The sequence below is a fragment of the Argentina anserina genome, chromosome 6 (genome assembly GCF_933775445.1).
Source record: "Argentina anserina chromosome 6, drPotAnse1.1, whole genome shotgun sequence".
In the NCBI taxonomy this organism is placed as follows: Eukaryota; Viridiplantae; Streptophyta; class Magnoliopsida; order Rosales; family Rosaceae; genus Argentina; species Argentina anserina.
This window is the reverse complement of record NC_065877.1, coordinates 25225156-25245717: the sequence shown is the minus strand read 5'-3', so window position 1 is coordinate 25245717 and position 20562 is coordinate 25225156. Positions and strand designations below refer to the sequence as shown.

General features: G+C 38.2%; 1 protein-coding gene across 1 annotated transcript; it reads left to right on the top strand.

The window, feature by feature from the left end:
• Positions 1-12614: 12614 nt before the first annotated feature.
• LOC126797153 (ABC transporter G family member 24-like) lies at positions 12615-19489 on the top strand. The gene is given in 13 exon segments (XM_050523825.1): positions 12615-12832; positions 13181-13257; positions 13492-13764; positions 13969-14032; positions 14690-14836; positions 14999-15033; positions 15142-15215; positions 15492-16119; positions 16122-16350; positions 16846-17102; positions 18730-19019; positions 19117-19250; positions 19333-19489. Coding segments are annotated over 13 exon segments (2583 nt in total).
• Positions 19490-20562: the final 1073 nt, after the last annotated feature.

Genomic DNA, 20562 nt, shown 5'->3' with positions numbered 1-20562 from the left:
AATTAGGGTTTCCTAAAACAAAAACCCATCCTCCCCCTCTCTCTCACCCGACCTTCTCTCTCTCAAATCGCCTCCGGCGATCTCACAACCCAGGCCTCCGTGGCTCTCACCGCCGGTCCCTGAGGCACCGCACGGTCTCCAGCTGCCACCCTCGGACGCGTCACGCCTCCGCTCGCCGCAACGAAGCTCGATCGACGACTGGAAGCTCCTGCGTTATGCCGTCGTCCAAGCTCCGTCTCCGGCGACGCAAGCACTCGACGATAGTCCCTCTCCACCACCCCTCACCCCCGGTGCCTTCTGCGATTGATTTGAGACTCGAATCAAGCCGCATCACATCCTCCCCGAAAATTGACCCTGTCGGCATCTCGAGCTCCTTCGGCGACTTCCCGGCGGTCCTAGGTCCAATCTAGGTGTGAAAATGCATTTATTCTATTGTTGTACATATTGTGTGTAGATTTTGTGTTGATTTTAGGAGTTTCAGAGGAGGAGGAGGGGAGGTACATACCGCCGCCCTTGGCGGCGCGTGAGGGAGAGTGAGATGGGCTAGAGACGGCCTTAGGCCGTGGAAGGGTGGAGGGGAAGAAAATGAAGGGTTTTGGGCGGCGGCGGGCGAGCTACGCGCTGGTTTTGGAAGTGGCGCGTGAACAGTAAATTTTTGTAAAAGTGATTTCTGTACGGTAAATGTTAAAAATAATTATGTACCGTAAAAATGTAAAAGTAATTTACGTACAGTAATTGTAAAAGTAATTTATGTATAGTAATCGTAAAAGTAATTTTCTGAAAAGTAAATCGGTGATTAGTATTTACTAGAACAATATTTATGATGGAATAGTACATTAGTGTACATGAATACGTAAACAGTATGTACATGAACAGTAATACATGAATAGTATTTACATGAATAGTAATTACATAAAAACCGGAAATTGCTGAATAGTAAAACAATAGTACTGATTCGGCATTTGAGGTTTTACGTAACGTTTTTAACCACATTTTATCCAATCTAGGTGATCGACAAAACAAGTAAAGGATTTGATTTCGGTATTGTGGAAAATTACGTCCAGGAAAATAAGGTTAGTAAATCTCACTATGACGAGTCTACCCTTGGCAGTGATTCATAATTACACTTTATTTTAAAGGATTAAACTATGATATGTATATAATATAGTGGGTTGTGTATGTGTAGAAATGGTAAAATCGTTACATATATATGAGTTGCTATATTATATATTGTCATACATATATTTCAAATGAGTTTATTTATAGCACTGATATTTATTTTATTTAAGCATGAATCGCTTGTCTTTTTGTGCAATAACATGTGAGGAATGTATTGTACGTGGTTTTAACCTGAGTTATGTTAAAATGTTTTTCTGTCTTCGGACGTGTTGGCATGTCGAAACTTAGCCTTGGTCGGGCGACAGTTACGATTCAGTTAGAGCTCTAGTCTGTCTTCCGGTGTACTGCATGAGGGGTAACAGATGGGTTACCTACTTATGAGTACCCATATTTTTAGATATTGGGTGACAGATAAGTTGCCTAATGTCTGACGGCGTACTGTATGAGGGGTAACAGATGAGTACCTGGGTCTCATGAGTACCCGTATTATAAATGTATTTGGGTAAACATATGGGTTGCCCGATTTCTCATGAGCACTTATATTTTCAGATATTATTGGACAACCAGATGGGCCGTTCTGTGACTCATGAGTACATTTATAATTAAATGTTTTCAGTATTTTTCTCTTGTATTACTATGTGTGTTATACTGTTGTCTTACTCATACGAGCTGCAAAGCTTACTGGGTTCTGCAAGTGTGGATTAGCAGAATTAGAGAACTACTATGAAGATTTCGAAGTTTCTTGATTTTATTTTGTGGTGAGGATTGAGAGGATTTTACATTTCCATTTGATATAATGCTTGAATTATAAATTGGAATTATAATAATCAATTCGACTGAGATGTACTGTGATCTCAGTAATGATATGCTGTGACTATAAAATGATTTTGATTTATTGAGATTATTTTAGAGTTTTTCATGGCTTCGATTTTGAGTTAACACTTGAAATTTCGGGATTGTGACAATCAGAGTGTCATCTTGTTGACGACGACGGGATCTTCGAGCCAGAGCTGAACGATTCTCTTTTGATCTTCATGTTCACGGAGTCTACTTCTGAAGAAATCATCCGTGAAAGTTGAGTCCTCTAAATTAATATGAATAAATGGCAGCGAGTTCCAAGCAGAGTTCCATACGCCGTGCCAATGCTTCGACGAGAGGCTCAAACGGATTGCATCTGTAGTTGGCATGGCAAAGAGGATTATCTCCTTGTGGGTTTCCAGCAGCTCGGATATTCGATCCATATCTTCGATATCTATCTTTATAACCTAGCTAGGCACATGGATATAACATCTTGTTGATGAATGAAAATCGACTGTCGATCAATTCGAAAGACGCTGGTGAACTGTATTTAGTGGAGCCCTAAATTCTAACTAGAACTCTCTATTTATATGCTAAAGTTACGATTTCGAAGCTAGGGTTGCTACCCTATCTTTTGTGGTTAATATGCAAACTTGCCTTTAATTAATTTGAATTGACCTAATGGGAGATTTGTGACCCTAGGCCCCTAACAAAGCGCAAGCTTGAAACGTACGTAATCAAACCCTAGATTGATGACACTAGGCCTGTGACATCAACCCTTCACAAAGGCCTCATTCACTGTGCTCAAGGCCTTTAATTGTCTCACTTCCTGGCTGTTTTGACTGGCTTCACTGTGTGCAGGGAGAAGACGAATTTTACAGAATTGACAAACCTACTGTTCTTCCACTCATCAAACAGATTGTCTATGGCCTTGCCTTCAATGCCACAATAATTCTCAGCTTCTGTGTAATTGTGTTAACCACCCTTCCGTACTCTTTTTTTTTTGGTATAGAGTTATTTCTCTGTTTGACATGAAAGAAAATATTAGAATGCTGAATTATATAGGAATGTGGTGGTGTTTTTGGGGAGAATTTTAGTTTGTGGCTTTGCAGAAAGTAGGAGCTGAGTTGATTTTATAAAGGCAGGACCAAGGCAGCTTATAGCAAATGCTATAATGTTTCAGCCTGGTAATTAATCACCATTTTTCCCTCATGTAATTTCATATTCATGTGATCCAAAATAAATAAAAAGTATTGAGATCGATGCTTCCTTTCTTCGGAATACATACTTGTGATCAAAGCAGTAAAAGCATGGAAGTTCTCTTTTATTTAAATCATACTGTAGACACATGAAATTTAATGAGATAAATTATTTTCGTTAAAAAATTAAATCGACCAAGAGCCCGACAAAATTGCACACGTGGCTAAAAGTCAACAAAGTTAGTGCGGATCTGAATAAAACTCGTGTCAGCACATAAACGGATGATCGTAATCAAAACTCGTGATTCCGAAAATTGAATGTCAATGACGATTCGAAATGTTAATCAGACATTTGATTAAATTAATAAATTCCTTAACAGTTATAATTAAGTCAATTATTTTCTGATTAATTTAGTTATGAGGATAACTAATTTAAAATTAATAAGAAAATAATATTGATTTAATTATACAATTAAAGAATTTATTATTTTTAGTGTCATTAAAATATTCTAAAAAATAGAAACTTTGACACTATAAATACCCCTTTCAACATAAAGAGAGGGGGAGATTTTTTGAAGCTTGGAGAAGAAGAGAGAAAATCACTTTAACAATATCACTCTCGACAAATCCCGAAGTCTCTCAAGTCCACGAAGATCATCAAGTCCACGAAGATCATCAAATCTACGAAGAATCGTCAAGCCACCAAATCGCTCGTTCTTTATCAAATCCAAATCCAAACTCAAGTCCAGGAAGAATCGTCAAGCCACCAAATCGCTCGTTCTTCATCAAATCCAAATTCAAACTCAAGTCCACGAAGAATCATCAAGCGGCCAAATCGCTCGTTCTTCATCAAATCCAAATCCAAACTCAAGTCCATGAAGAATCATCAAGCAGCTAAATCGCTCGTTCTTCATCAAATCGAAATCCAAATCAAACTCAAATTCTCAAGATCAAGTGCATGTCACCCTTGAGCCAAGTCATATACGGAGATAGAATCAGAGGAGTTCACAAAGATTGTAACCCCGCGCTTGATATTCAATAAATCACATTTTATTTGTACATGTGTCTGCATTCTCGTTTGTTTTCAGATTCTTGTTCTACACATACATGCTGGGGCTAGCTGCATACATTACCAACAACCACCTATTAGTACCCTTCGATTTACATCACTTGAAACATAGGAAGACAAAATCTGCCAATGAAGACTATTTATGCCGTTTAAGTTTGGAAATCTATTCTTCTAACTTTTAAATATAAAAGATAGTTTAAATATCTGTTAAATCAATCACTATTTATGAGGGGTGAACAAAATATTAATCACTAAGTCTATGAAATTTCCAAAAAGTTCAGTTCTCAAAAAAATCAAACTCTGATCATTCCAGTTGTTCACATTGTCTAGCTCAAATTATCACGGCAGTCAAACTGCATGTCGCGGTGCCTGCATCTTATTCAAACCATTGTAGTGCAAAGGTTGCCTCTGAAGCTTCCTCAAGATCAATCAAGTCCATGGTAGAAAATTCATTTTATAACTGTCTTTTCCCGTCCTTTGATGATAAAACTCTCGAGCGTAACTGACTTTAAGAAATGCCGCCAACATTTCATGTGAGTTTTTCGACAGCAGCGTGCCTTTCCTTCTCGGCTTCTCCATCCATTAATCTTTCGTGCACGAACTGAAAAAATCACAACAAAAACATGTACGGGTAATCAGCTCAATTCTGCACTTTAGTACATATAAAGAGCCGTATGTTCCTATATAAATAAGTAAAAACACATGTATTACTAATATACGCAATATAGAAATTTTACCTTTATAAAGTTGTTGACAGAGTCATAGCCAGGTGACAACTGCACTCGTATTTGCATTGGTTGGCAACTCCATAGTAAGCCCTCAACAATTGTTGCATAATCTGTAAGATAAGTAACAGTACTTACCAGATCGAGAGCCAGTTCCTTGACTTTTGGCCGTGGAAGAATTGCTTTGTTTAGATTCTCTTGTGAAATACGTATATCCTCCTCCAATGAACAAATCAATATAGTTCGGTGATGAGAAATTAAACATAGTTATTTCTTGACGCACTTGATGAACATTTGAAATAGAAAAGCCTGTATGTTGAAGACTTACTACTTTTGCTGGAGAACAAATTTTTAACACTGACGAAGATCGTGCTATATGTGGTGGAAATTTGCCAAAATATGTTCGCAAGTAGCAAAACCGTACAGTGTCCATATATGATCCAGACAGGCAGACAATATGTTTCTCTAGTTTGGCAGATTTGATCGAACTCAAGGTTGGAATATTTCAACTGTGGTGTTCATAAGAAACAAGATTTGGAGCATCTATGATGATGCCGTCTGCATCATAATAAGTGTCTAGATCTCCAACTAACTTTAATTTAGTGAGCGAGTGACTTGATATTTTGAGATGATTTCTAGTGTTGATCTCATCACTGTAATCCAGTTCTAAACGTCTAGCAACCATGATCAAGTCTTCAAGAATTAGGAATCTGCGAACAACCTCCTCGATGTATTTGTATCTAATAAACGAGCCTTCGTGATTTATCTCCAACTTCTTTAGATTTCTACAACATACTTCAATGGTCTTCTGTCCCAGTACCAACATTCTCTCTGTCATGATATAAACAAGAGATTCGAGATTGGGTGCTTGAATCTTGAGGGTGTGTAGGTGAAATTTTTTTATATGCATGACTACAACATTCCTCAGATGTGGAACATCACAAAGCTCAAGATGTGGTAACTTTTCACAGCCTTTCAAATCCAAATTCTCCAGCAAAGGGCATCTAAAAAGAAGCTCCTCGAGTACCCCATGCAAACAAACGTACCACAATCTGAGCGATTTTGGGCGAAAGAAAGTTGTGTCCTTTTGTATCAAGGCTTGATCCAACATACAATTTGTTAAGCTCAATACAACCAAGGATCCAACATCAAAAGAAGCAGGAGGAAATTGGTACCTAATCATACACCCCTGTGAATACGTTGGTTCCACAGAGAGCCTTAACTCTGTCACATAATCTTGAGTGGCCATCTTTAGCCACCGGTCGACATCAGAGTGTGTCATCTTCTCGACGACGACGGAATCTTCGAGCGAAAACTGAACGAATCTTTTTTTACCTTCATGATCAGTGTTATGATTCTAGACAAGTTACTTAGCGGTTTGGGCCTCCTATTTTGCTATGTAATGGGCTGATGGATCCAAGTGATATTGTAAACGGGTTTTAGGGTTATCCTCCTACTATATAAGGGTAAGATGATAGGTTGTAAGGAATTGATGAATATTGAGTTTTAATATTTTCTTTAGTTCTTTTAGCTTTTATTTCCTTTCTCTTCTGCATCAATGGCTTTTCATGGTAACGATTATCAGGATTGTTACAAGTGGTATCAGAGCCCACATCTGGGCCTGTCTCCAATGAGTCCAATGGATTATGGCGGTGGTTTCACTGGTAGCCATTACTGTGGCTCTGCTTATCAGCTTCCGGTTAACTACTATACCCAAGTTCATATGCAGATAAATCTCGCCCAACCAAACTCCTACCCACCACCGCAACATTTCACACACCCAAACCCTTACCCACCACCGCAACATCACCACTCTGCAACGCTCATCAATGGCCATATGTTGCCTCATCAATTTCCATACATTTCTCCCCCTCAGGTACATTGGCTCCACCCATCACCTTACTCGCAACCCATTTCTCATCAGCAGCCACTGACCACCACTTTTCCATCAATTCCTAATTACAACTCACCTCATTCTCACCCGATTTCACAAAACCCCTATAATGAACCCTCATCTCCACCACCAATTCATCTAGGGGTGTTAATCGGTGTGAATGGTGCGGTTTATAGGTGATACCGAACACCGAACCGTTCTATTTATTTGGTTTGGTTCGGTTTGGTTTTTCACTTTTTTTTTCAAAAACCAATTGTGTTCGGTTTAGTTCGGTTTGGTTTTTCTCTGGTTTATATCGGTTTTTCTTTCGGTTATTTTGTAAAGAAAATCGGAGTTTATTTCCTTGTCTATCTACTTGATTCTTAACGAAATAAAAAGAACATGCGAACAGATTTGAAAAATTCTATTTACAAGATATAGTTGCTTCACAAATGCATACAATTGCAAAAAGCCACTAAACAAGTTATACCACATTAGTAGGCATGTTGTGGTTCCAATGTCTAAAATTCAAAATATTAAATTTTGACCGTCAGATGTGATCAGCATATTTAAATAAGGATATGGTAAAAAATTCATCTAATTTTGATAAAATTTGGGTCTCGATCGATGTGGTCAACATTAACTTAATTTCATCTAATTAAGTGTGAATTCGTTCTTACCCCCTCCTTCTTGACTAGTTTTGGTGGATTCTTTCACGCACACACTCTCACATATATGTGATGTAGCAGCTCGTGTAAAATTTTCAAAAATTTTACCTTCCAGGAATAGGGCTACCCATAGGCCCATAAGGGATAATAAGCGTAAAAAGGGTTGACCGCCTCGATCGGGACACAAACGTTATCGAAAATATGTGATTTTTTTACCATAACCATATTTCACAATACGTAACGCATCATGCGGACATATTTGCAAAATTCTATTTATTATATATAGTTGCTTCACAAATGCATACATTTGCAAAAAGCCACTAAACTAGTTATACCACATTAGTAGGCATGTTGTGGTTCCAATGTCTAAAATTCAAAATATTAAATTTTGACCGTCAGATGTGATCAGCATATTTAAATAAGGATATGGTAAAAAAATTCATCTAATATTGATAATATTTGGATCTCGATCGATGTGGTCAACATTAACTTAATTTCATCTAATTAAGTGAATTTGTTCTTACCCCCTCCTTCTTGACTAGTTTTGGTGTTGGTGGATTTTTTCATGCACACACTCTCACATATAGGTGATGTAGCAGCTCGTGTAAAATTTTCAAAAATTTTACGTTCCAGGGATAAGGCTACCCATAGGGGATAATAAGCGTAAAAAGGGTTGACCGCCTCGATCGGGACACAAACGTTATCGAAAATATGTGATTTTTTTACCATAACCATATTTCACTATACGTAACTCATCATGGGGACAGATTTACAAAATTCTATTTATAAGATATAGTTGCTTCACAACTGCATACATTTGCAAAAAGACCACTAAACAAGTTATACCACATTAGTAGACATGTTGTGATTCCAATATCTAAAATTCAAATTATTAAATTTCGACCGTCGGATGTGATCAGCATATATAAATACAGATATGGTAAAAAATTCACCGAATTTTGATAAAGTTTGGGTCTCGATCGATAACATATTTAATTATATATATTAAATATATCTATAAATAATATAATTTCTTTATAATATATATATTCGGTTTTTCGGTTCGGTTTCGGTTTCCAAACATCCCAAACCAAAACCACACCAAATCTTTCGGTTTGGTGCGGTTTTTTTGCGATTTGGTGCGGTTTTTTTTTCTTCGGGTTTTTTCGGTTATGGTTCGTTTTTTTTTCGGTTTTCGGTTTTCAATTAACACCCCTAAATTCATCCTTCGAAGACCAATATCTCGTACGTGGTTGCTCCTTCGATTTACCCTCCAAGAACTGAGAGCTCGTTTGCGACTCCTCCACCGACTCACACACTGCAGTTCCAACCAACCGCCAGGCGGTCTCCTCTAGTAGACACTCCACGTCGTCATTCCCCAATACCCATTCACTCACCGTCGCCCATCAAGCAAGCACCCTCTAGCAAATCGATTCCGACCACTGGGGGAGTGAGGAAGCCACAAAGATGCGTGATCGGAAGGGTCATAAACCGCGAGACTGGCAAGTACCAGAAATGCAATACTCTCCTGATGCGTAAGCCCTAATTTCAGAAACTGCTCAGTGAAATTGCCCTGGATTATAAGACTAATTTGCAGCTCCATAGCTCAGATATGGAACAACCAGAGATTATGGTCAAGCTCGAGGGGAGTGAGAAGCCACCGGCACTACCACAAGGTTCCCGCAAAGGGCACACAAATGCTAAGCTGTGTGATATGAAAAAATCTTTTAAGAAATGGATGGATAGCTTAATATCAGAATTCAAGGAGGAGTTACAGTTGCTAAAGAATTCGTGGGACTCCGTGGGAAACCAATTTGAGAATTCACTACGGACTGACTCTCCTCAGCAATTGTCAACCCCGAAGCTCATTTCGGCTACCACTGAAGCTTCCTCTTTAGTTGTATTGTCTTATAATGAAAAGTTGGTAAGAACTTTAGTTTGTCCTGGGCTGAACTCTTCTTACCATGAAGATATTGTTGGATTCACTAGTGAAATGGGTACTGATTATAAGTTATTTATGATTTCAAAAGTGTCTCTTGATGTGAGTTTTTATTTGAATGATAATATGTATGTTGTTGTGATATTTGGAAACACTTGTGAGGATGATATTGATGTTGGTATGACTGACAAATTGAATGTTGGGGATAAGAGCATGAATGCTGGCATTGAAAATAGGGAGTCTGAGTTTCAAGGTACTGAAGGGATGAATAATGTAATGTGGGAATATGATGGTCAATCACATAATGTCCAAGTCATTAATACTGGTACTAGACTATATGTTGGGTGTTCAGTTCTTCGTTCAACGGTTCCCACTTCCATGGATGTTGGCAACAACTTATTGAATGATAATTGTGGTGAGAAAAATGTTTATGTTGGAGACAGCTTTGGGAAGATGCCAGTGAACTCTAAGTTAGCACTACAAAAAATATGGGAAAAATGGAAATCACAATTTCTTGTCCAACTCGCAAGTGAAGGCAATGCAAAAGAGCTACATTCTATTGTTAAGGAAGGCCTAAAGCTGGACATTGAGACGGTGATGTGTTCTGCTGATGCACAAACTGGAGCAATGTTCTATGTTGGAAGTTATGGTGCTTTCATCGATTACGCTGGGAACTTACTTTTGGATGATTCATATGGTATAATGGTAATGAAGGGTAAGCTATTTGATGATTACATGAATGTGTTTGCTGAAATGCTTATAAGAAGTGCTAGCTTACACATGTGAGTTCAAATGTTAGTATGTTGGACATTATTGTTGTTGCATTACATGGTAAAAACATTTACTCCCCTGAGGAACATGTAAAGATACAAGGTGTTGGAATGTCATTCTTATCTTTCTTGCATACATACATCCATATTGCGTTGAAGATAAATGCTGCAAGTATAATAGAAAGCTTGGCATATAATATTGACCATCAAATGGGAGACTGGAATATTTTACATGCCTTGATGAATGAAGTGGGATTTGTTTCGGAAGGCTTTGAGAACCAGATGATATGGAATGTGTTTAGGATGCGATGGTTACAAAGGTGCGGGTTAGAAATGCAGTTCCATGGAGGGCAGACTTTGTTGTGTTTGCAATGAAGGGGCGTAGAGATGATGTTGAAACGTTTTGTGAAATGCAGAGAATGGGTGTATTATATGATGAAAATATGTTTAATGGTATTCTTTCAGCTTGCTGTCATTGTGGGTTGGTTCATGAAGCAATGGACAATTCTGATCTCATGAGGAAATGGGTTGGAGTGCTGCCTAATGATTATCACTATGGGTGTTTGGTTGAGCTTTTGGGTCATGCTAGTTGGCTCAATAAGTTATATCTACCAAGAATACAATCTTGGGACTATGAAGCAAATGAGGTTGCATATATCAACTTGCTAGCAGCATGTGTCAAGTCTTATGATATAAAAAGTGGCTGTCAATTGTTTGATAACATCTTGTACTCAAATTTGACTCTTGTGACGGCTGTGAGTGACAAACTCTCTTACCATATGAAAGTAATCAAACTTATCAGGGAAATGCCACTTTGGTGTGAGAAACCAGATCAAGCTCTGAAGGTAGTTGCCGTCAGCTCTAGTGCATCAGTGGGAAATTTGGAGGAGACAAGGAAAATGTACTATTTGAACATCTTTGACATCATTCAAGTAAACAATGATTTCTATTCGGAGCAGAGAGATTGGAAGACTAATAAAGAAAGTGATTTGGCCGATGGTGCAAGATTGATCATGGGGTTGAGCCTTCAATTTGGTGTTAGAGCAATTTTGCCAAACCATATTAATTATGCCCTTGATTTCCAGAGAAAGGCCTTTATTCTTATTGTGCCACCGGGGACACAAAGGGTACCTTATAATCTAATCATGACATGGGAAGATGTATGGTTTTTGTTAAGATCAAGCATTCTTCATGGGTACTTTGAGGAGGTAACAAGGCGTTTGTTCAAGTGTGCTTTTGTGTTTGACAAGCTCAAGGCTGAGCTTAAAGGGGTAATTACCAGTGGCATTGTTCTATGGAAGTTTCAGACTACCAAGTACTATTCCACTGTTGCGGGAACAATGGAGAAGCCACTTGAAGCTCTGCCTATTAACATTAGGGGTAATGACTCAACTGATGAAGTAGCCACCCAAGCTTATATTTTTGCATGGAAAACCCTTTCATTTACCATCATTTTGATTATCAGCAACGTGCTGTTATCAAATTTTGATCATCAATTACGATTGCTTCATTGATATTCCAGCTTGAGAATGAAGTTGATAGGTACATCTATGAACTGCCCTCAACAGAAAATGCTAAGCTCACTGGTATGTTCCATTTCAAGCCAAGGTACAATGTCATTTGTTGACTTTTGGACAATATCTGGATGAAAATTCTAGACTTGAGGACAAGCATGTTCTTTGAGCGGGTGGAAATGTTATGATTCTAGATGTTTGACAAGCTACTTAGCGGTTTGGGCCTCCTATTTTGCTATGTAATGGGCTGATGGATCCAAGTGATATTGTAAACGGGTTTTAGGGTTATCCTCCTATTATATAAGAGGTAAGATAATAGGTTGTAAGAGATTGATGAATATTGAGTTTTAGTATTTTCTTTAGTTCTTTTAGCTTTCATTTCCTTTTCTTTCTGCATCAATGATTTTTCATGGTAACGATTATCAGGATCGTTACAATCAGGGAGTCTGCGCCTAAAGTAATCATTCCTAAAAGTTGAGTCCTCCAAAATATTCAAACGAGTAACGGGTAGCGAGTTCCACCTAGAGTTCCACAAGTCCTGCCAATGCTTGGATGAGAAGCTCATACGGGTTGCTTCTTTAGTTGACATGATCAAGAGGATTTTCTCTTTAAGGGGTTCCGGAAGCTTGGATATTCGATCCATCTTCGATCTATCTTGTTTATTCATGACGAATGGCATGATGATCTATATTCTGGAGCCCCAAATCCGCCTCTTCTTGCTTGTTGCTTTAGGAACTTAACAGAAGATTGTATCGAAGTTAAGGGTTTTCGAAGTTGGTAGTTGGTACCTTTTTTTATTTTTGGTATACGTATCAAGTTGCCTTTTATTGATTTGTATCGACCTAATGAAACTTTGTATATCCCTTGATTTCCTTGGCATTGAACTTCCCTCTCTTCTAACAAAGCGGAAGCTTTATTCATATGTAATCAAACCCTAAATATGGTGTATGCGGCCTTTAACGTCAACCCTTCACGTTGGCCTCATGCAGTGCTTTCAAAGCCTCCTGCACATTTATCTTACTGGTATGACTTTAACCAATTTGACAACTCTACTGTTCTTCCACTCATCACACATATTGTTTACGACCGCATCTCCAATGCCACAGCAATTCTCAGTCAGGATCTTAGCAACCATTCCAGCTTCTGTGTGAAAGACCCGTAAGTTTTTTGATAGTTCACTTCTCTGTTTGACATGAAAGAAAGTATAACAAAAAAAAAGTATAACAAGTAATAGAATGCTAAATGATGTATATAATGCCCCAATGAGAGTGTGACTGATCGAATAGCTCAATTATGTTCAATTTGTACCTTGAATATATAAAGTTTAATGGTTCCTATGTTCCACTGGCATGCTTACATCACTACAGGCACTTGTCAATAGTACTTATTATTTGATAGTGTACTCTACTAGACTCTTTAATGATTTTGTATTCTTAGAGTCAGTGAGTCACTAGCTATTAATTTAGTTTGATTTTGACAGAATTGATCCCCATTTTGTTGTTTCAGGGAAGCTGATTGGAACCGCGCATTTAACTTTTCGTCTAATCTAGAATTCATAATTTCATGCATTCGAAAGACTAAAGGTACAAATAGTATTGATTCACTTTGGATGGCAAAAGTTAAGATTGTAAGCAAATGGTTTTGATCCTTGCAAATCAGATAGATATATCATGCTTCATTTTGTGGTCTTAGACCAATTTATCTGTGGTAACAGTCATTCTGCCAGGACTTATGTGGACTACCTAGAAATCTAGTTGTGAATCGGAGCTTTTTGTGATTTCTAACATCTCCATCCTGGTGGTTTTACGGTTTGACAGGAGATGTCACACGGCGTTTGTGTACAGCAGCAGAGATGAAACTGTACTTTAGAAGTATATTTGAAAAATCTGAGAGCGAAAATTACTTGAAGCCTAACAAAAATTGTAACTTTACCTCATGGATTTCGGGGTGTGAGCCTGGATGGGCTTGTAGCAGTAGCCAGACTCAGGATGTTGATCTTCAAAATCCAAACAGCATTCTTGCAAGAACTCACAACTGCCAGCCTTGTTGTGATGGATTCTTCTGTCCGCACGGTCTTACTTGCATGATACGTAAGTAGCTGAAGTTCACACTGCTTCTTCTTCTTTTTTTCTCTGTATTCTTTTTTTTTCTTAAGAGTTGAATTTAGCTTCTAGGAATGGAAAAAATAATTGCAGTTTTGATTATTACCATCATCTCCCTCTCTCTAAAAGGTGACTGTGTTTCCTTGATGGATTTCCCCTTAATTTCTCCCAAATGAAATTCTGTTCTTGAAGCTTGTCCATCGGGTTCTTATTGTCCCCTGGCAACACTGGACAAAACAACTGGTGTTTGTGAACCGTAAGTTCAGATTTCAGCTTTAGTGATCACTTCAATAAACTAATGTCTAAGAGATATACATTAATTAGTGGGCTATATATTGTGTTAAACAGCGACAAGCGTGGCCCGTGGACCAACTGTACTGATATTGTCCTAACTTAGTCATCTCACAGGTGTTGGATTTTAATCACAAAAGGCCTCGGTCCAATTGGTTATTATTCACCCACTTATAAGCTTTATTTTCTTTGTCACTTCTTAGATGTAGGATCTCTCCTCTCAAACACGCCTCCTCACGTGCAACCTAATTTTTAGGCCTGCACGTGACAGATTAACATCTCACATACTGTGATGAAAGAAACTAAGGTCCAGTAACCAACGACACTTAGTGGTCATCCAATCGGAAATCCTCCGATGGCATGACAAAGTGGCACTCAACTCGGGCCCACGAAAGATTGGAGGCGCGACTGGACAGGGACTCGCTCTGATACCATGTTAAACAGCGACAAACGTGGCCCGTGGACCAACTGTACCGATATTGTCCCAACTTAGCCACCTCACAGGTGTTGGGTTTTAATCACAAAAGGCCTCGGTCCAATTGGTTATTATCCACCCACTTATAAGCTTTATTTTCTTTGTCACTTCTTAGATGTGAGATCTCTCATCTCCAACATATTGCAGTTACAAGTACCAACTACCTCCTGGGAAACCTAACCATACATGTGGAGGAGCAAACATATGTGCTGATCTTGGTACTAGTAGTGAAGTATTCTGCCCAGTTGGATCATACTGTCCAACAACTGTCAAAAACTTTCCATGTACTAGTGGGTAAGATGTTCAGGTTATCAAACTCGCTTTGATTCTGAGTTAGTTGTTTCATGTTATAAGTCTGATTGGACAAAAATGACAAGGATTATGATCAAGTTCTGTGTTGTTTTGTTTAACCAATCTTCTGGTTATGTATTACGTTATTATTGGATGCAATTGCAGGCACTACTGCAAGATGGGTTCTACCTCTGAGAAAAGTAAGTTTTCTTTTGTTTCAGCTTCCTTATAACATTGTATCAGGCGGCTTACTGCAGTCAGTGTAGTGTAGCTTCATTGATCAAATGAACCTGTTAACTATGCTGCAGGCTGCTTTAAGCTGACTTCATGTAATCAAAGCACTCCAAATAAAACCAGCTATGCATACGGAATGATGCTTATTGTAAGTTCTCTGTGTTACTTCAGAAACAAAACCCTTGATATCAGCAGACATAGTCCTGCATGATTGATTCAAGTGAGGCTCACAATGCTCATCCTAACAGACATTCCTATATCTTAAATTCTCCTTTACTTTCTTTTGGCATCCCAACTACATTAATTGGCAGATAACTTAACTAGTCTAGCTACTTCAGGAAACATACGTATGACGGGTGCGCAGTTGATACAATCAAGAACGAAAATACAGAATGAATTTTATCCTATCAACTTTCTTATGCAGGCAGCTCTATGTACTCTTCTGCTTATTGTTTACAACTTTTCCTACCAAGTTCTTGCCATTAGGGGTAGGACATTGGCCAAATCCCGGGAAGTGGAAGCAAAAAATGCAAGGAACATGGCAATGTCAAGCAAAAGATGGAAATCTGCAACAGAAGCTGCTAAGGATTTTGCAAGTGGATTGTCGGCTCATTTATCACCCAAGTTTTCTCGGAAAATTGACATCCCAGGTGCACCTCTGCATCCAAGTGCATTCTCTGCTTCTAAATCCTCACCTATGTCATCAAAAGAAAAGCAAGAGGAATCTAATGAGCTCATCCAGATGAGTGACACAGAAGACAATCCAGATAGCTTCGAAGGTTTTATATTTGGACCTGAGGATACTGTTGTAGGAAATGTGTCAAGAGGAAAACTAACACGTACTCATAGCCAGATATTCAAGTATGCTTATACTCAACTTGAGAAAGAAAAGGCTCTGCAGCAAGACGGCAAGGACCTTACCTTACCTGGGGAGGTTGTAATGGACAATAAAATTAAGACAAGGAAAAGGCCTCTAATTGAGGTTTCTTTTAAAGACCTTGCACTTACTGTAAAACAGAAAAATAAACATAGACATATAACTGGTAAAATAAAGCTGGCCACATTACTGCAGTCATGGGTCCGTCAGGAGCTGGAAAAACAACATTTATTTCTGCTATAGCAGGAAAAGCAATTGGATGCAAGGTGACTGGTATAATTCATATAAATGAAAGGAATGAGGCAATCCATTCTTATAAAATAATCATAGGTTTTGTGCCGCAAGATGATGTTGTGCATGGAAACTTGACAGTGGAAGAGAATTTGTGGTTCAGTGCAAAGTGCAGGTATGCAGCATTTGGTTCATTTATTCACATGTTTGTATAGTTACTACATTCGAAAAATTTGGGGTTGCAGCTTATCTGCGGTTCATATATTTGTGCACTGCTTTATAGTGAAGCTTGTGCTGATCAGGCTTTCCAATAACAACCTGCGTGCTCACTAGCTAGTCACCACAAGGTTACACAATAAAGCAGTTTGCAAACGCATGAAGCGCAGACAACCAATCAAAATGTGTAATTTTACTGAAATATTATGCTGGTCCTTAACCTTAATTATGATCTAGAATGCAAGTCTATAATTTACTAAAACATGGCTAATATAACCTAGAAGCAGGAAGTGCTCAATATCACAAAATTTTTACTATTTTAATTTTTTTGGTTAAAATTAGTTTTACTTATGTTCATGGCCTGAACAAATAGATGGTTAGAAAGCCAATGTACTTGTAGTCACTTCTTCGAGTAGTAGTGCTACTTTGTAATGACGATCTTCTGATGTTGAAGATTGTCAGCAGACTTGTCAAAACCAGATGACTTTCTAGTGACTGAAAGGGTTATCGTGTCCTTGCGCCTTCAGACAGTACGCAATTCCTTGGTTGGAACTGTTGAGAAGCGCGGAATTTCTGGTGGACAGAGGAAACGTGTGAATGTTGGCATGGAAATGGTTATGGAACCTTCACTTTTGCTTTTGGCTGAACCCACATCAAGGTTCTCTTCTCAGCTACTTCTTAAAGCACTTCGACGGGAAGCTCTTGAAGGGGGTATGTAAGTTTCTTAAATTCAGAATAATAAAATTTTGAATTTATGCTTACTAACATTTTAGTATAATTTCAATCAATGAAATTACGTTATAACAGCTAAATATTATTATCAAGTTTAACAAAATACTTGGATTACAAACTGTAATTACACGAATGTAAGTTGTACAGTAATCACTCTCACAAGTCCTCACCAAAACAGACTACAATGAACATAAGCAAAACAACGTTTTGCTGTCACGTTACAGAAAACCGGCCACCACCTCTACTGTCTCGCAGTATCTGCAGTACTACTCTCTGCACCAGTTATAAGCTGGTATGAGTAAACTAAAAGAAATATTCAAAGATAATTTAACATGTTTCTAAACTCATAAATATATAAAAAACAACATTATCATCACAACACTAACAACATCAAACTCGCAACCAATGCCACAACAAACGCCACATATCACAACACAAGCATAATCACAACTCAATCACATCGCAACACATGCAGAACATTCTGAGTTAATGCGACCCTCAATCGCACCCAGAAGATTGACACAGTAATACTACAGCTCTAGATGATCATCCCCACAACAGGTCAATGAGTGGTTCTGACATATGCCTACGCCACTAAAGTCTCCACTAAGATAGAACATTAAAATACATTTTGCCACTTGGGCCGCCTAAGGCTAAATCATATGTATTCATTTTCTTTCGCTAAATTGGTCACCACTAAAGCAGAACAACACACACAAGTCTTTTGTCTCAAAAGGCCGCCACAAAGACATGACTACAACCCACAAAGTCACACACGCAATAATCATACCGGAATGTACATTTTTTTCCCTTCCGGTAACAACATAACAACAATATAATTCAATAATGCCGGAAGGTACATTTTATTCCCTTATTGCCACAAAACAGATAACATTATCAATAATACCGGCATATACATTTTCTTTCCTTCCGGTCAAACAAGCACACAACACTTCAACTATACAATTATCCTCCACAAACCTACAATTTACCGAGAGGTATATTTTATTCCCTCTTGGTCTCATCCTCCACAATTAATATAAACCAACTAAAAATATACAATATATTTCACAAACATAATAGCGTTATATACTTAGTGATAAATATATGCATATCATAATACCATTTAGATATACATACATAAATCACCAAATATATACACATTTATATTTCAATCACACAACAAGTAAAAATACGAAATGTAAGTTCACACGTCTAGTTACCGTCAAAGGTAACTAGACACACACGTGAGGTTTACTCACCTTTAAGCTTGCTCCGACTTCTAGTTCACCGAGTATGAAAACTCGTCTCACCTCAAACACCTAAGTGACAAAAAAATTCAGTTAGTAAGGAAAATAACCCAACAACCCTCTTATGAACTAAGGAGCTAGGTTCTTCCTCTCCTACCTCAACCTTCCCAAAATAACCAAAAACACAATTTCCTAATTTACTAAGGCCACCCACTCGGCCTAACTCACCAATCTTAACAAACCAAAACCTCACTACCCCTAGTTCACCAAACCGAAACTCTAAACTCAAACACTCCACAACCAATGTGATAGCTGATGCAAATTATGATTCCATGAGTTTTGTTCCTGATTTGCAGCTCTACTGTGCAAAATTGCGGCTTTGAGATCGTTTTCTCTGGATAAAATACACTATTGGAGAGAAGCTGCATCTGGAATGAGCAGCCTGGCTTATTTTCTCGCCAAAGATACAGTCGATCATTTTAATACAGTGATCAAACCGTTGGTGTATCTATCCATTTACTACTTCTTCACCAACCCAAGATCAAGCTTAGCGGATAATTACATTGTTCTACTCTTTCTTGTGTACTGTGTAACTGGTATAGCCTATGCATTAGCAATCTTCTTTGACCAAGGTGCAGCCCAACTGGTAAGTAATAAGACTGCAGCATTTAAATAATGTGATCTGAACATTCATTTTCAGATTCCATTGGCTTTTTTTAACGAAGAAGCTGCTATTCTTGCAGTTATCAGTCCTCCTTCCTGTTGTCATGACTCTTACAGCAACACAGCCTCAGGATAGTAAAATTCTAAAGATTTTGGCCAATTTTTGTTACCCTAAGTGGGCTTTAGAGGCATTTGTGATTGCAAATTCTGAAAGGTAGTTCATAACTTTCTGAACAAGTGCTTGCAACTTATTGAACTATTTTTGGTGAGTTTTTCTGATCCCCAAAATGTTACAGGTACTCTGGGGTATGGCTAATAACTCGTTGCGGGACACTTTTGAAAAGCGGCTACGATCTTCATGATTGGAATATATGTATATTTGTCTTGATCATAACTGGTCTAGTTAGTCGTGTGATCGCATTCGTTTGTATGCTGATCTTTCAGAAGAAGTGAGAATTCAGAGGTCAGCAATCAGCAGAAGACCAAGTTCTGAACACTCTTCTGAGAGTTCTTAAAAGGTTCATATTGCCCTCAAGTTCCCTAAGGAACAACATAGAGGTTAGCACTATGTAGTAGTAAACTGGTTGCATATTGAAAAACAAAAATTACAAGATGATCTGCCAAAAATTAAGAGGAAGAGAAAACAGAAATTGACAGTAGCCTCTCTTAGTTTGGTATTTTATCATTGACGAAACTCATTAAGATGGTCGGAAATGGAGAATGGACTAACACATTTGGAAATTAGAGCATATTGTTCATATCAAATATGCATGAACTTAAACCAACAAAGTTTAGATTTGTGTGATGCAACATTGGTCCAGAAAAAGACTGGTGTAATGTAACTTGAAAGAACATTATCCTCGCCACCATAAGACTCATATTTGGAATAAAGACCAGTCTTGTTTTTCGTCCGAAAGTTAGGCAGCCCTCAATCACAGACAAAGACCCTTCAGAGTTTCCCCAAGCCTCCTGTAATATTCCTCTCCATTCTCTCCGGCCAGACAGTGCTTCATTTCCCTCATGTCGATTGTGATTTAATGTATATATTGAGGGAGAGTCACTTTCTTGCTCATCACCAAGTGTAACAAATCTGGTGGTTCAATTCTTCATATATGAGAATCATGAATTGAAAGTAGAAGAATGATGCACTTAGGGACCCAAAGAATAGTTTTAGGGACTGTCCCTGGTTTTTGAGTCTATCCTATTGTAACCAAGTGGTCTATATCTACTTTCTGCCTAACTAAGGTCCCAAGCCAAAAGGAACACAATGAAAGATTACTTGGTTAGAAGCTTTACAGCCCATCATTATATGGGTAGGAGCTTTACTTGGTAGTTATCATATCAAAATGACATATGTGATTGCACTAAAGATGTGTTTGTGTGTATACCCCAACCTAGATATGATCATGCCAAGTATCAATACCTGCTTTTCCTAAGCTACATGATCAATTTGTTCGGAAAGTCTGTAGATCTGTTTTCACGGGTTCGCGCACATCTCACATGTGGAAATGTTCTCTCTACTTTAG